Raw genomic sequence first — 17,858 nt, 5'->3', positions numbered from 1 at the left:
GATCAAGAGTCGCATGCTCTACCAACAGCCAAGGCGCCCCTTGGCTGTTATTTTGTCTTTACTCGGATTGAGTCACCGCTTAGATAGTCACTCTTGGGAATCTCATTCACTGTCTTGGCTTCAAACAGCATCTCTGTTCTGTAGTTCCCAAACCCATACCTCCTGTCCCAATCCATCTCGTATCTATTTCTAGCCCCATACATCTTAGCACCCCTGCTTTTAGGTTTCTTCAACTCAGATGAGCCAAGCTTTGCTGAAATTATCAGCTTTTCCTTATGGAGAGCTACACATGATCACTGTGGAAGCCGCCGTGAGACCTCAGCATTCACAGAAACAGACTGGGATTCAGAGAACTTGTTTTATTGGTCGGTTTCAAAATAAATGACTCAAAAACAAATCCAACATCATATCAGGCTTGCAACAAAATCCAGTGGATTTAAACCCCCCAGTTTAGGATCACACCGTGCAGAAGAGTCAAGTGGACATTTAAGAGCCACCGCACGTCCTCAGCTTGGAGAACAGTACTGGAGGGGCTGTCTTAGTTCCAGCGTGGATTTCTGAGCTAGCGTAGCATTTGCGGGGAAGTTACCACTTACGATAACAGGGAAAACAGGTATCTCTTTTATCAATAGATAGGAAATATGACAGGTGATGCGCTAAATGAGAAAATCCTGGGGGGTTTCTCAACTTCCTAACCGGAGTTACATTCTTGCTCAAAACGGGGGCCCTGTTCCTAAAATCTGTCTTCCAGTGGGTTTGGCTCTGGCTGCTGTGAATTTCCAGACCACATCAACTCCCCCAAGACTCTGTATACCCTCCACGGCCTCAACTCCAGTCAGCCTCGATCATCGCAAACAGCTGGCTGAGCCTCTTCTTAACGTCCGGCTCATCTGGAGCACTGTAGGATTTCGTGTGCACCCTGAGGTGTTCCACTAGTTTCGACTTATAAATGAAGCCCTTCCCGCAGTCGCCACAGGCAAAGGGCCTCTCGGGCCTGTGTATGCGCTGGTGCCGAAGCATGTGTCCCTTTTCCCGGAAGTTCTTGTCACACTCGGGACAGCGGAAAGGTCTCTCCCCTGTGTGCAGGCCTTGGTGGCTGAGCAGCTGCGCCTTCAAGCGGAAACTCTTGTCACACTTGGGACACTGGAAAGGCTTCTCCCCCGTGTGGGTCCTGATGTGCTCGATGAGTTTGGACTGCTTGGCAAAGCCCTTGCCACACTCGCAGGAGAAGGGCATCTCGCCGCCGTGCAGCAGCTGGTGGGCCTTCATGTCGGCCTTCACGCGGTAGCTCTTGCCGCACTCGGGGCACTGGAAGGGTCTCTCCCCCGTGTGCAGGCGCTGGTGACTCAGCAGCTGCCCCTTGAGGCGGAAACTCCGGTCGCAGGTGGGGCACTGGAAGGGCCTCTCCCCGCTGTGCACGCGGAGGTGCTCGGTGAGCTTGGACTGCCGGGTGAAACCCTTGCCGCACTCCCCGCACGAGAAGGGCCTCTCCTTGCTGTGCGTGCGCTGGTGCGCCTTCAGGATGCCCTTGAGGCGGAAGCTCTTGGCGCACTCGGGGCACTGGAAGGGCCTCTCCCCGCTGTGCACTCTCAGGTGCTCCCGGAGCTTGCACTGGTGCGTGAAGGCCCGGCCGCACTCGCCGCAGGAGAAGGGCCGCTCCCCGCCGTGGCGGAGCCGGTGCGCCCGCAGCATGCTCTGCAGGCGGAAGCTCAGCGGGCACTCGGGACACTGGAAGGGCCTCTCGTCGCTGTGCAGCCGCTCGTGCCTCAGCAGCTGCCCCCGCTGGCGGAAGCTCCTGCCGCACTGGGCGCACCAGAAGGGCTTCTCCCCGCTGTGGACGCGGCCGTGCTCCGTGAGCTTACACTGCTTGGCGAAGGCCTTGCCGCACTTCCGGCAGGGGAAGGGCCGCTCGCCGCGGTGCACGCGCTGGTGGCCCCTGAGCAGGCCGCGCAGGCGGAAGCTCTTGCCACACTCCGGGCAGCGGAAGGGCTTCTCTCCCGCGTGCTCCCGGAGGTGGCCGGCGAGCTTGGACCTGGCAGCGAAGTGCTTACCGCACTCGGCACAGGAGAACGGCCTCTCCCCGGCTCCTGTGCAGGCGCGGCGCTCCTCACACGGGCTCGGCCTCCCTCCCGAGGAAACAGCGGCCGGCTCAGCCCTGCCGGGGAAGGCGCCATCGCCTTCTCTCCAGGAGCCTAGCCTCTCCCTGCGAGTCCGCACGCCGCCCCCGGACCGCAAGCTCCCGTCACATCTGGGGCACCGGGACGGCGTCTCCCCCTCGTGCGGGAGGCGGTGGCCCAGAAGAGGCTGCTTGGGCGGGAAGCACGTCTGGCACTCGGGGTCCCGCAGGGCGCTCTTCCCCGCGTGCACAGCCAGATGCGCGAGCAAAGGCCGCTTCCGGCGGAAGCTCCTCCCACAGTCCGGACACCGGAAGCGCCTGGGAGCCTGAGGGCGGCTCCGCTGTGGCTGCCGATCGGGTTGGCGGCTGCGCTTCCTCCAGGACCTCCACGGCTGGTCCTTCAAGTGGCTTCTCTGGTGCTTCTCCAAGTGGTCCTTCGTCCAAAAGCTCTCCCCGCAGACAGCGCAAAGGTGCTGGGTGCCCTCCCAGGAGGAGGCCTCCCGCCGGCCAGGGAGACCCAGCGTTCTGGGGGCTGCTGGACGTGGAGCCTGAGCGTCACAGCTGGGTGGGTTCGGGAGGGCGATGCTTTGGTCAAGCCTGAAGGAAACATCTTCCCCTTCTCGGGAGGGTTCGGAGGGGCACTGGCCCGCTCCGCGATCTACTTGGAAACGGCACTCAGCTTCTCCTGAAATAGAAACAAACATTCAGTCAATATTCCTGCCTGTGGCATGACTAAAGGCTTATGTCACCAGGAGAGAGACCTTAGGGAACGGTGCCGTCTGGTGGCCTGGGAACCCAGCTCCCACGGGTCTCCACCGCCAGGGACACTTCATTGTGGTTCTGTGTCATGGCTGAGAGTCTGTCTGGTGAGAGTCTACTGAAAACTAAACTGAAAAACATCTTAAAACAGGAAAATATAGGGGTGCCTGGCTGGCTCAGTCGTCAAAAGAGCATGTGGCTTTTTCACAGGGTCATGAGTTCAAGCCTCACTTTGGGTTTAGAGATCACTTAAATTACACATAAGAAAAAAAAAAAAGAGGAAAATATAGGTCTCAAACACGGGGCCTAAGCTTTGGAATTTGGGTTCAAATCCCATCTCTCCACTGTGTAGCCTTTGTCAAGCTAATCCCTCTTTCTTGGCTTCAGTTCCTTCTGCAGACACAGGGAAGCAACAGGACATTTCACTGTCATGAACTTCAGGTGAGCTCCTGCATGTAAGGTGCTGAGCACGTGACTGGCATACCGAACACACCTGTGAGTGCTCACCACCATCAACCACGGGCTATCACACTTTGCCATTCTGATGTGCAGACATTCCTGAAATCAGTAAGTGATGACGGCACTGTCACTCACAGACCCTAACACCACAGTCATGACCCGGGGGATGTCCCTAAGGCCAGGCAGCAGGGCCTGGTCTCTTCTCCCCCACTTCCTCACACCTACCCCACAAACCTTTTAAAAAGGTTTTTGGAAGAATTGATAACAGGTGGCAAAAAGTGAAATAATTTGTGGAGCGAAACTCCTTTACTGTCCAGAAAGAGGCAGCCAAAAACTCAAGAAAACTGTTGACAAGATTTCTTGGGCTGATGCTCCCATTGGTTTTCTCATTCCATACTTTAATGCTGACTTTTAAGAATCCAAAAATCTCAGGGGCACCTGAGTGGCTCAGTCGGTTGAGCATCCAACTCTTGATTTTGGCTCAGGTCATGATCTTGGGGTCATGAGACTGAGTTCCAAGTTGGACTCCACACTCAGCAGGCAATCTGCTCAAAATTCTCTCCCTCTGCCCTGACCCTCACTCATTCTCATTCTCTCTAATAAATACATAAATATTTTTAAAAATTCCAAGAATCTCGGGCACCTGGGTGGCTCAGTGGGTTAAACCTCTGCCTTCAGCTCAGGTCATGATCTCAGTGTCCTGGGATCGAGTCCCACATCGGGCTCTCTCCTCAGCAGGGAGCCTTGCTTCCTCCTCTCTCTCTGCCTGCCTCTCTGCCTACTTCTGACCTCTCTCTGTCAAATAAATTAAAAATTAGAAAAAAAAGTTAAAAAAAAAATTCCAAGAATCTCAGACTCTTCCATCATAACAAGAAACAACACAGGAGAGCTGAGTTTTAGGTAAGCAAGGAGAGTCAACAGTCTCCAGACAGGAAGGAAGCAGTTTTGATCACTAGTATGTGGATAACCAGTCTCTGGGTCCTGCCATCCTCCCTCTCGCCTTACCTACCACTAACAACAGCTCACATTTACTGAGCTCTTAGTGTGTGCCAGGTATCACTTTAACACTTCATGTATGTTAACTTATATAGTCCTATCTAGGTATCTTCATTGTCTTCATTTTCTAGGTCACGAAACTGAAATACTGAGAGGCTGAACAACTTGCCCAAGGTGTCCCCAGAAAAGACAAGACCCAGACTCAGACTCTTGAACCCACACTCCCAACCACTGTACTTTACTGTGTTTCTCTAGAATACACCAGATGTCAAGCCTCAGCCCAGCCAAACAGGAAGACAAGATCAGAAAACTTGAACAAACTGAGTGTACTGTCTTGAGGACAGGGCCCTGGTTTCTTAATACTCACCCCAAAACTGATGGCCCTCGATAACTGGATCAAATTGCAAACGAGCAGAAGAGCAAATTATGGTTCCTGATTTCTGTATTTCTTGCCAGTTCTGGAAGAACTCTCTCTCCTGTTCCATCCAGGATATTAGTTCTGGTTTGGGGAGTCCATTATCTGTGCAAAAATGTCAGACAGGGTCGTTTGGTTTCTTTGAGCACTAAATTTAAGCACCCCGAGATGCTTTAAAGTTTTCAAAATGTACTCCTAGGAAAACGCATGAGACAAGAAGTAAAAAAAGTAGATTATAGGTTTACGCAAGGAGGAGCAAAACTGCCCACATTTCCTAACAGTACTTCCTAATCTATCTGGACCTGTTAAAGCAATTTAGTGTTTAAATCCTATCTTTTGGGGGCGGGGGCTGGATGGCTCAGTTGTTGAGCAGAGTCTGCCTTCAGCTCAGGTCGTGATCCCAGGGTTCTGGGATTGAGCCCCGCATCAGGGTCCCTGCTCGATGGGAAGCCTGCTTCTCCCTCTCTCACTCCCCCTGCTATGATCCCTCTCTGGCTGTGTCTCTCAAATAAATAAATAAAGCCTTAAAAAATAAAATAAAATAAATAAAATAAATCCTGCCTCAGTCCCCATCTATCTAGGAATGTGCATTTTGTCATGGGTTTCATAAAACTCACTAGTAGTATGCTTTGAGAATGGTGGAACAGGCCCACAGACAACTGGAGATGCCATGGGAAGAGGGGTGTATGCAAAATAAGAACTGGAATGCCTATTCTAGGAAATTTCAAAGTAGGTAAATATTCTCAGGAGTCCCCTGGTGACAGTGCTAATCACAGCCCAAAACATGGCAGATTCTGCTTGAATAAAAAGGGTTGCAAACAATGAAATAAGCAAATGAAAATAGTTACAAGATTGTCTAATATATGACCCCATGCCCCTAATAAAATGTTCATGTATTTTCAAGTAAAACTTTGTTTCAATAATATCTCTTTTACAGAATATAAATTATGCTTCATAGATTGCTAAAGGGAGATCAGTGTATAGTTCAGATCAGAGAAAGAGAGTAAGCCAGGTAATGCCTCAGGGACAAAATGTCAGAGTGGTGTAGTATGTGTGGAGACTGGTCACTCCATTCCAGATCCCTCCCTGCCCCCTGAAATCTGACTTCAATCCCAAAAGAATTCTAAGTCTGCTCTTAGAAGAAAAGGAATCACTATCTTTTATTTAAATCCATACACCTATCCTCAATCTTCATCTATTGAAACCTCAGCATCTTTTAATTTTTTAAAAGATTTTATTTATTTATTTGACAGAGATCACAAGTAGACAGAGAGGGAGACAGAGAGAGAGAGGGGGGCAGTGGGATCCCCGCTGAGGAGAGAGCCTGAGGCAGGACTCGATCCCAGGACCCTGAGATCATGACCCAAGGTGAAGGCAGAGGCTTAACTTGCTGAGCCACCCAGGTGCCCCCCAGCATCTTCTTAAAGTATTTTTCCAAAAATAAAACCAAGAAAACAATTCGATTTACAATAACACCAAAAAGCATACCACACTTAGGAATAAACTTAATAAAAGAAATGCAAGACTGACACAATAGAAACTATAAAATATTGCCGAAAGAGATTTTAAAAGTCATAAATAAATGGAAAGATATCTCATGTTCATGAATAGGAAGTCCTAATATTATTAAGATGACAATATTCCCAAAGGGGGAGGCGTGGGAGGACGGGGTAACTGGGTGATGGACATTAAGGTGGGCGTGTGATGTAACGAGCACTGGGTATTATATTATGTAACTCATGAATCACTGACCCCTACCTCTGAAACTAATAATACATTATATGTTAATTAACTGAATTAAAACTTTTAAAAATGAGTAAAAAGATTAAAAAAAAAAAGAAACCCTTGCTGCTTTTCTGATATAAACATTTAAACCTATACACTTCCTAGTGCTGCTTTGGTGCATCTCACAAATTTTGCTGCTTTATATTTTCATTATCGTCCAACTTTAAATATTTTCTAATTTCTCTTGTGATTTCTTCTTTGGTTTATAATTTATTTAGAATCATCTCATTTGAGGGGCGCCTGCGTGGCTCAAGTGGGTTAAAGCCTCTGCCTTCAGCTCAGGTGATGATCCCAGGGTCCTGGGATCGAGCCCCGCATCGGGTTCTCTGCTCAGCAGGGAGCCTGCTTCCCATCCTCTCTCTCTCTGCCTGCCTCTCTGCCTACTTGTGTTCTCTGTCAAATAAATAAAAAATCTTAAAAAAAAAAAAAAAGAATCATCTCATTTGAAAACAAATGAGTAAAAAAACACACAGCAAAATCAGACATAAATAGAACAAACTGACAATTGCAAGGGTGAAAGGGGAAGGAGAAGGGCAAAATGAGTGACAGGGAGTGGGCGACACAGGCCTCAACTATGGCATGAATGAGTCACAGGAATGAAAGGCATAGCACAGGGAATACAGTCAATGATGCTGTCAATGATACTGCACTAGCGTCCTCTGGTGACAGATGGTAGCTACGCGTGTGGTGAGCATAGCACACAGAGATGGTGAATCACTGTGAAATACACCTGAAACTAATGTAATATTGTATATCTATTACAATTTTTTAAAAAAAATTAAACAACATATAGCTATAATTAAACAATGTGAAAGTAAAAAATAAAAATAAATTTTTAAAAAATGACAATATTCCCCAAATCCAATCTGTTTTTTGTTGTTATGGTTTTTTGGTGTTTTTGTTTGTTTGTTTGTTTGTTTTTTGCAAAAATTGACAAACTGATCCTAAAAGTAATGGCAATCAAAACAGCATGGTGTTGACATGAAGATAAACATATAGATCAATGACACGGAATTGAGAATCCAGAAATAAACTTCTACATTTATGGCCAAATATACAATACATTTATGATTCTCCAAAAGGGTGCAATGGGGGAAAGAATACTCTTATCAAAAAATAGTGTTGGGACAACTGGATATTCATATGCAAAAGAAGTGGATCCCTACCCCCACCATATAAAAACCTTAACTCAAAATGGATCAAAGGGGCGCCTGGGTGGCTCAGTGGGTTAGGCCGCTGCCTTCGGCTCGGGTCATGATCTCAGGGTCCTGGGATCGAGTCCCGCATCGGGCTCCCTGCTCAGCAGCGAGCCTGCTTCCCTCTCTCTCTGCCTGCCTCTCTGTCTACTTGTGATCTCTCCCTGTCAAATAAATAAATAAAATCTTTAAAAAAAAAAAAAAAAGGGATCAAAGACCTAAATGTAAGCACTGAGGGATGCCTGGGTGGCATAATGAGTTAATGCTGCCTACACTCGATAAATCAAGTAATAGAGATCAAAGCATGGATAGTTAGATTGGAGGAAAGTCCAGTAAGAACTAAAACAGAAAAGGTTAACAGTGTTGCCTTGGAGAGTTATCTGAGTACAGGAGTGAGGATAAAGCAGAGACTTTATCATTCATTTGATAAATAAAAAAAATTTTTAAAAGACCAAGTAAGCAAAAAGACTAAAAAGAACATCCATTACCATAACCATGAAGAGACTGCTGCTATTAACTGTCTCAGGGTACAGCCTTACAAAATCTCACTGGAGGGAAATATTTTAGCTTTTCTGAGTTATACAGACCCCACAGTAAAAACTGACAAGTAGCGACATCCTAGGGTAAAGATACACATTATGGACACGAGCTGGGAGTGCTCCCATACGGAAATCACAGCAACCTGTGAGCGTGTAGTGACTACAAGCCCTTAGTCACCGCTGACCACCACACATCAAAGTCTTAAATATTCTCCTTTCTCAATGTCTACCCTTGAGTAAGGATTAGCAATGCTTACAGAAGTATTAACGAAGAGGACTCGGGGCTAAAAAATACCATTCTGAGTTAATTTCTAAGAAATCTGACCTAACAAACAGGACCATCTGAAAGCTCTTCCAGACCTAGTTCCATGACTTCCCCACAAAATTGAGTACTTCTTACCTAGAGAAACAAGAATCTCGTAATTGGTTCTCATAACATGCTTGTAAAGCTCCTTCTGCCATGCCTCTAGGTTCTGCCATTCTTGCTCCGAGAAATAAATGGCCACATCCTCAAAAGTCAGAGGTAACTGAAATTACAGACATAATACAAACACAGGCATTAGTGCTTCAAAAGGATTTCAGCTCCTTCTCATCAATTCTTTTTTTTTTTTTTCTTTTTATAAGTAAACTCTATCCCCTAGGTGGGGCTCAAACTCGCAACCCTGAGATCCAGAGTCACACGCTCTCCCCACTGGGCCAGCCAGGTGCCCCTCTTTGTCATCAATTTAAAAAATTTTTGTAGTGTACACTGCTTTTGTCTATTCAGCAGCTTCCTCCTTGGGAAATACTCCTTCCCCTACTCCAGTCATGTGGTTCTACTGTTACCGACTACACCGTCCACAGTTCTTTATGCTCATTCAAACTCTATATGCATATGGATGGTAAAGAATTTTTTTTTTTCTTTTAAAACAGTGGAAATAGGGTGCCTGGGTGGCTCAGTGGGTTGAGCCTCTGCCTTTGGCTCAGGTCATGATCTCAGCGTCCTGGGATCGAGGCCCACGTCCGGCTCTCTGCTCATCGGGGAGCCTGTTTCTCCTCACCCCTGCCTGCCTCTCTGCCTAATTGTCATCTCTCTCTCTCTGTGTCAAATAAATAAATAAAATCTTAAAAAAAATTGAAACAGTGGAAATAAATCAGTGGGTAACTTCATTCATTTAATATATTAAAGATACCTTTCCAGGTCAATATGTAGAGGCAAAACCAGGTTTTTGTAAATTGCAGTATATTTCATGCCATGAGTACATAAACCTCACTGATAGGACATATATTGTTTCCATTTCCTTTATAAACAATGCTCTGATATGCTTCCCAATATATTAGTACTTTTACCTCTGTAAGATAAAGCCTAAAAAGGAAAACTACTAAATCAAAAGTCATAAACATGTTCAGTTTAATAAACACCATTAGATTGCCCTCCAAAATGAATCAGCATTTTTGCCTTTGCTAGTAAGACTTTTTTTTTTTTTTAAAGATTTTATTTATTTATTTGACAGAGAGAGAGAGAGAGAAATCACAAGTAGGCAAAGCAGCAGGCAGAGAAAGAGAAAGGGAAGCAGGCTCCCCACTGAGCAGAGAGCCTGATGCAGGGCCTGGGATCATGACCTGACCAGAAGGCAGAGGCTAAACCTACTCAGCCACCCAGGAGCCCCTTATTTCTGTACACCTTTGCCAGCACAGGTTTTGTTTTGTTTTGTTTTGTTTTAAGATTTTACTTATTTATTTGACAGAGATCACAAGTAGGCAGAGGCACAGGACGTGGCAGAGGTGGTGGGGGGGAAGCAGACTCCCTGCTGAGCAGAGAGCCAGCTGCGGGGCTCGATCCCAGGACCCTGGGATCATGACCTGAGCCAAAGGCAGAGGCTTAACCCACTGAGCTACCCAGGCACCCCCAGCACAGGTTGTTCTTAAACATTTTTATTTTTTATTTTGCCACTGTAATGGGTAAAAAAAAATTGTATTTATTTTAATTTGCATTAATTTGTGAAGCTTAGCATCCTTTTCATACTTTTCTGGGGAGGGGAGCATTCCACATAACTTCGTGCAGGTCTGTTCACATCCTTTGCTCAACATTCTAGTGGGTTCCTATAATTTGAACGGACTTTATCACATTAGGGTTAATAATCCTTCAATTGACTAGCAAATGCTTTTTTTAAAAAAAGATTTTATTTATTTTGGAGAGAGAAAGTGAATGCAAGCATGAGCAAGGAGAGAGGCAGAGGGAGAAGCAGGCTCCCCACTGAGCATAGAGCCCAGTGTGGGATGTGGGACCGTGTGGGACTTGATCCCAGGACCTTGGGATGATGACCTGAGCTGAAGGCAGACACTTAACCCACTGAGCCACCCACACGCCCCTCACATTGCCTTTCTCTTTTATTATTATACTTTGCAGAAGAATGTCTTTTGGGGCTTCAGGGTTTAGTATGTGGATTTGGAAGACTTCCTAAGATTATAAATACTCTCCTAAATTCTTCATAACATTCTTGTAACTTTTGTCAGAATTAGACGTTCTTCATCTGGAACTTTTTTTTTTTTTTTAAAGATTTTATTTATTTATTTGACAGAGATCACAAGTGGGCAGAGAGGCAGGCAGAGGGGGTGGGGAAGCAGGCTCCCTGCTGAGCAGAGAGCCCAATGCAGGGCTCAATCCCAGGACCCTGAGACCATGACCTGAGCTTAAGGCAGAGGCTTTAACCCACTGAACCACCCAGGCGCCCCTGGAACTTATTTCTGCATATCATAACCAGAAGGAATATAATTCCTTTTGTAAGTGGATATTCACTCATCACAAAGGTTCTTGAACAGTCCATTCTTTTACCATTGATTTGGGATCATTTTTCATTAACTAGGTTTCCATTTATACTTGGGTATATTTTTGTTCCATTGGTAAATGTGTCTTTTTTGCTACAATACTGTACTGCTTAATTCTTAGTTGTTTTTTATAGTCTTTTTTTTAAATTAACATATAATGTATTATTATCCCCAGGGGTACAGGTCTGTGAATGGCAGGGTTTACACACTTCACAGCACTCACCATAGCACATACCTTCCCCAGTGTCCATAACCCCACCACCTCTCCCTAACCCCCTCCCTGGGGCAACCCTCAGTTTGTTTTGTGAGATTAAGAGTCTCTTAAGGTTTGTCTCCCTCCCGATCCCATCTTGTTTCATTTATTCTTTTCTACCCCCCAAACCCCCACGTTGCCTCTCAACTTCCTCATATCAGGGAGATCATATGATAATTGTCTTTCTCCGACTGACTTATTTCGCTAAGCATAATATCCTCTAGTTCCATCCACGCCACTGCAAATGGCAAGATTTCATTTCTTTTGATGGCTGCATAGTATTCCATTGTATATAATATACACATCTTTTTTTTTTTTAAGATTTTATTTACTCATTTGACAGACAGAGATCACAAGTAGGCAGAGAAGCAGGCAGAGAGAGGAGGAAGCAGGCTTCCTGCTGAGCAGACAGCCTGATGTGAGGCTTGATCCCAGGACCCTGGGATCACGACCTGAGCTGAAGGCAGAGGTTTTAACCCACTGAGCCACCCAGGCGCCCTATACCACATCTTCTTTATCAATTCATCTGTTAATGGACATCTAGGTTCTTTCCATAGTTTGCTATTATGGACATTGCTGCTATAAAGAGTAGGGTGCACATGCCCCTTCGGATCACTACATTTGTATCTTTAGGGTAAATACCAAGTAGTGTAATTGCTGGGTCATAGGGTAGCTCTATTTTCAACTTTTTGAGAAACCTCCATGCTGTTTTCCAGAGTGCTTGCACCAGCTTCCCACCAACAGTGTAGGAGGGTTCCCCTTTCTCACATCCTCGCCCGCATCTGTCATTTCCTGACTTGTTAATTTTAGCCATTCTGACTGGTGTGAGGTGGTATCTCACTGTGGTTCTGATTTGTATTTCCCTGATGCCGAGTGATGTGGAGCACCTTTTCATGTGTCGGTTGGCCAGCTGGATGTCTTCTTTGCAGAAATGTCTGCTCATGTCCTCTGCCCATTTCTTGATTGGATTATTTGTTCTTTGGGTTAATTCTTAGTTTTATCAGATATTTTCTATTTAAGAGGACGTGATCATCCACCACCAACTCCATCATTTTCCACAGGAGATTGTCTTAACTTTTCTTGTCTGTTTTCTCATCTACATACATAGGAAAGATACTTTGTCAAATTTATATAAATTCTATTCGGATTTTGATAAGAATATACTGATTTTGAGAGAATTGGATCTCTAACACAGGATCTTTCCTTCCAGAAACATCTCTCTCATTTATCTAGACATTTCTATGTGTTTTAGTAAAATTTAGTTTCCTTCATATAGACCTTATATAATTCTTGATAGGTTCATTCCTACAAACTGTAGAGTTTTTGTTGCTACCATGTTTGAGGGGTTTGTCCCATTAAATTTTTTTTTTTAAATATTTTATTTACCTGACATGGAACGAGAGTGAGAGAGAGAGAGGGCGTACAAGCTCCAGGAACAGCAGGCAGAGGGAACAGCAGACTCCCCGCCAAGCAGGGAGCCCCAAGTGGGGCTCGATCCCACGACTCCTGGATCATGACCTGACCAAAGGCAGCCGCCCAACAGACTGAGCCACTGAGGTGCCTCTCCCATTAAATTTTCTAATTATGAAAGCTTGGGAAGCTCATTTTTATGTTTACTATGGAAATGAATTTCCTTGTTGCCTAACACTGTCAGTTGACTGCCTTGGAGTGTCTGCACAGAGAATAAGATCTGCAAATTAACATTTCTTTTAATGATTAAGCCTGTAATTTTTTTTTTTTTTTTTTAAGAATTTATTTGAGGGGCGCCTGGGTGGCTCAGTGGGTTAAGCCTCTGCCTTCAGCTCAGGTCATGATCTCAGGGTCCTGGGATTGAGCCCCGCATCGGGCTCTCTGCTCAGCGGGGAGCCTGCTTGCTTCCCCCCCTCTCTCTGCCTGCCTCTCTGCCTACTTGTGATCTCTCTGTCAAATAAATAAGTAAATTCTTTAAAAAAAAAAAAAAAAGGAATTTATTTGAGAGAGAGAAAGAATGACAGAGAGTATGGTTGGTGGGGAGAGTCAGAGGGAGAAGCAGGCTCCCCACTGAGCAGGGAGCCCAATGCGGGGCTTGATCCCAGGACCCTGGGATCATGACCCGAGCCAAAGGCAGCCACTCAACCAAGCCACCCAGGTGCCCCTCTTTCTTGTTTTTTTTTTTTTTTTAAAGCAAAAGGTAAGTTGTTAATTTTAAACCAGTAGGTTTTTCACAGAACTCTATAAATTACGCATCTATAGTCTCCTGCATATGAGACTAAGCCTATCATTTCTTATTTTTATCTTATTGCATTGGCTGGAACGATGTTGAGTAATAGTGATGATAGCATGCAACTGTTTTATTCTTTAAAGGAAATGTTTCTAATGCTTCTCAAGTAATATTTGTTGGTTTCCTTTAAGTTATTAAACAAGATGCCTTCTGTTCCTAGATTACTAAGAGTTTATCCAGAACTGGTTTTCAATTTCACTGCTTTTTAAAACAATGCATTAGAAAAAATCACACATGCAAATGTGTTTAATAAAACATTTTTTTTATTGTGATAGCCTTGGATAAATCAAACACTTTCTAAGGTGTATAACTAGAAGCATGTAAGTTATATATTTGTTAAAGTACTCTAATTTCATTAAGTATACATTCTTTTAGGGGCACCTAGGTGGCTTAGTCGGTTAAGCATCCACCTTTGGCTCAGGTAATTATCTTATCTGGGGTCCTGGGATCCAGTCCCGCATCGGGCCCCCTGCTCAGTGGGAAGCCTGCTCCTCTCCTACTCCCCCTGCTTGTGTTTCCTCTCTTGCTGTCTTTCTCGCTGTCAAATATATAAACTCTTTAAAAAAACAAACAAAAAAACCTTTCTCCTGGTGTATGTCTTATCTTTTAATTTTATTTACGCTTATATTGTACATATATTTTCAGTTTCAATGCAAATGTATCAATCTTAGGTCATTTTGCTTTCTCTGTTTTAAAAAAAAATTCCTATATGTAGGTTGCAAAGATATACTAAATTTTCTTCCAAACGGCTCAAGTTTTACTTTTCATATTTAGATTTTAAATTTATCTGGAACTTGGTTTTTTAATTTTATATATTATATACAGTGGTGATTTACCTCAATGTATATTTTATATATTATATACGGTCGTGATTTACCTCAATGTTATTTTCCAACTGGAGAAGGCAATTGTCCCAATACTGCTTTTGAAGGTCTCTGTATTACTTTCCTAAAGCTGCTGTAACGAAGTACCCTAACTGGATGGTTTAAAACAATAAAAATGTATTCTCTTATAGTTCTAGTGGCTAGAAGTCTGGTATCAGGTGTCAGCAGGGCCATGCTATCTCCAAAGCCTCCAGGGGAGAATCCTTTCCATGCCTTACCCTTAGCTTCTGGCAGTGGCTAGCGATCCCTGGTACTTCTTAAGGGTGCATAACTCCAATCTCTGTCTCCACTGTAACAGGGTGTTCTCCCTTTCTGTGTCTGCGTTTCTGTACCTCTTCTTACAAAGATACCAGTCATGGTGGATTAAGAACTTACCCTATTCCCTTATGATCTCATCTTAACCAATTAAATCTACATCAACTTACTTCTAAGTAAGGTCACACAATCTTGAGGTTCCAGGAAGGACATGAATTTGGGGGAGACACTATCCAACACAGTACAGTCTGCATGTGGGTTCTCTTTCCATTTCCACTGCTTTGTGTCTGTCCCTGCTCAAAACAGCACTGTAGTAATTCGATGGGCTTATAGTAAGTTTTATTGTCTGCTAGTGCAATTCCCCTTTCGTTGTTTTTTTCAGAATCATATTTTGACCTTTATTTTTCCAAATGAAATTTAGAATCTGTTTGTCTAAATTCACAAAAATCTTACTACCATTTTAATAAAACTGCAGTAAATGTATATGAGGTTGGAAGAAAAGTATCATTTTTACTGTATTTAGTCTTCCATTTATAGGCCTGGTTATCTCCCATTTATTTATAGTTTCTCCATAAAGGTGCTGCATATCTTTTGAATATTTCATCCTAGAAATTACATTTTCTTAGCGGAGACTGTTAACGTTATTTGGAAATCAATAAGCTCATGAATTCGTTTAGTCATCAGGAAAAATGGTCAGAATGAAAATTTATACGCTATTTTTAAAAACACAATGGCCATTCCCTCTAAACTTCGATTGCAACAAAACTTTAAATAATTAAATAATGTATATTCTGTTTAAGTTTTTATATCCTATTCTATTCCTTCCAACTTGTCTTCTTTCCCTCCTTACACTCAACACAAACTGTAACACGCTAGCGGCTAAATTACCTTATTCAAGCCGCTGCCAGGCAATCTCTTCAACCCTCAAAATCTTAAGTCTTTCAAAACACTTGTTCTGAACTCAGTACCTGATGTAAAACCGGCTGAGCTCGAACACGCACCGCCGGCACCAGACCCATTTCTCTGCTCTCCCTTGCCCGCCTCCGCCACGCCCGGGCGCCCCGGGCCAGGCTGGGCCCGCTGCTGAGGAGGCCTGGTCCACGCTCGGTCTGTTAGCCAGGGCGGCCACGGACGAGTCCCAGAAGTGGCGGTCACCGGCCACTCGGAGCCTCGAGCGACCCCCGGACTCCGCTCCACCCGTCCACTGCAGCCGCCCCGCAAGGAGCCCGGACGGGTACCCGCCAAGCCGCAGCTCGGAGCCCGCCCCGAGCCCCGCACCCGGATGTCCGCGCGGAGAGCCTTTCTTACCGGAGCCGGTTCGGCCATGGCCCTCGCGCTCCCGCCCGTCGGCGGCTCGGTAGACGCCGAGTTGTACAGCGGCCCCGCGGAACCTACCTCGGCTCGCTGCTACCCGCCCGGCCCAGCCCCGCAGGCCCAGCCCCCGCGCGGTGCACGCTGGGACTCGAGCCTGACTTCCCCCCAACTCTCCCCACAGCGCCCCCCGCGGCCCGGAGGAGACAGCGTCGGCCGCAGGAGCCGCCCTCACAGAACTGGGCGCACTGGCCGCCCCGGTGCCGGTGGCGGATCATCTCGCTCTGCCCGGGGTCTCCAAACGACGAGGACCGAGACCCAGACGCGCTGAAAGGCGCTGGAGAGGGGGAGACAGGTGGTCGGAATTCATTCTCGGGGAGTCAGGCAGGCATATGGCTTAGCTGACCCCATGGACTTAAATTAGGAGCATGACTTATAGTCTATAAAATAAAAAAACCCTGTCTTATAACCTAAATATGAAATGGACCTTAAATTTAAGAGTCTTTCACTCTTAACCACCCAGCGTGGTTGAAGTGTTGAGATACATGTAATTGCTATCCCCACCTTAAAGCTTTTCTTAAAAAAAAAATTAAAAATATATGAAATTAACAATAAACAAACTTAATAAGTAAAAGTTGTTTGTAATTCTGACGGTCTCATGTAAATGCTCTATTTCTTCATATAAATTTCCAGTCTCTGTCCACAGACATGTACTTTTTATATGGTTCTGAGACACATATTTTTTGTTTCACTTACCACATCGAAGTTTTTCCATGTTCCTCATAATCTTATTAATTATACTCTTAAATGGATGTGATTCAAGGCAATATATTAATTTGCTAACGTTGCCATAACAAAGTACCACAGACTGGGCAGTTTAAAGAAATTAACTTTCTCACGGTTCAGGAAGCCAGAAGTCTGAGATCAAGGTGTCAGCGCGGTTGCTTTCCTCTCAGCACTCCTTGGTTTGCAGATGGGCAGGTCCTTGCTGTGTCCTGCCAAGGTTGTTCCTCAGTGGGTGTCCTAATCTCTTCATATTGGACTAGGGCCCACCCACAATGACCTCATTCTACCTTAACTGCCTCTCTAAAGGCCCTGTGTCCAAATACAGATCTGTTCTGAGGTACTGGGGATTAGAACTTCAACACAGGAATTTTTGGAGAATACAATTCAGCCCACAGAAGGTAGGGCAGTATTTATAAATATTTAGGGACAGTTAAAAAAAAATGTGGTCATAAATAATGCTGCTTGAGTATTTTCATATACACAGTCTTAAAATATAGAAAGTACAAAGTGCAAAGGATAGACCAATACATTAAATTAGATTAAGATCTAAAACTTTTTTTTTACATCAAAAAACGCAATAGCCCAGCCAAAATTAGGTCAGACTGGGAAAAGGTATTTACAACAAGGAAAAGCATCCAGAGAACAGAAATAACTTCTAAAAATCAAAAGACTGCGGGGGAGGAAAATGTGCAAAATTATGAACAGTGAATTCACAGAAAGGCGAAACAAATGAAATGGCAATAAAAACACAAAAATGTTCCATCTTGTTAGTCAGGGAAATGCAGTATCTGCTTATGAATACGTGCATATCCTCTCGCCCAGCAAGTCTTACCTTGGCGCTATTTTTGGCCATTTACATAGGAGCTATATTTAAGAATCTCTAGCAGCATTGTTTTAAGAGCAAAAACAGGTAAGCAACTTAAATGTCTAGCAACAAAAACTAACGAACTATAGCTAAAAACAGCATACATGCATAGCATTGACATAATGTTGAGTGAAAAGGCATGTTGCAGATTACATACAATATGGTACTTCT

At 44.7% G+C, this 17,858-nt stretch overlaps 1 protein-coding gene across 1 annotated transcript; it reads right to left on the bottom strand.

Moving 5' to 3' along the window:
- Nucleotides 1-350: 350 nt before the first annotated feature.
- ZNF786 (zinc finger protein 786) lies at nucleotides 351-16,143 on the bottom strand. Its single transcript, XM_046020108.1, has 4 exons — nucleotides 16,034-16,143; nucleotides 8,666-8,792; nucleotides 4,698-4,850; nucleotides 351-2,801 (listed from the first exon to the last, which is right to left on the bottom strand). The coding sequence occupies exons 1-4, from the start codon at nucleotides 16,049-16,051 to the stop codon at nucleotides 826-828; spliced, it is 2,274 nt and encodes a 757-aa protein (XP_045876064.1). The 5' UTR covers nucleotides 16,052-16,143; the 3' UTR covers nucleotides 351-825.
- Between the last annotated feature and the right edge of the window lie 1,715 nt (nucleotides 16,144-17,858).

This window comes from Meles meles, chromosome 10 (assembly GCF_922984935.1).
Source record: "Meles meles chromosome 10, mMelMel3.1 paternal haplotype, whole genome shotgun sequence".
Taxonomy (NCBI): Eukaryota; Metazoa; Chordata; class Mammalia; order Carnivora; family Mustelidae; genus Meles; species Meles meles.
This window is presented reverse-complemented; position numbering and strand designations above follow the sequence as displayed.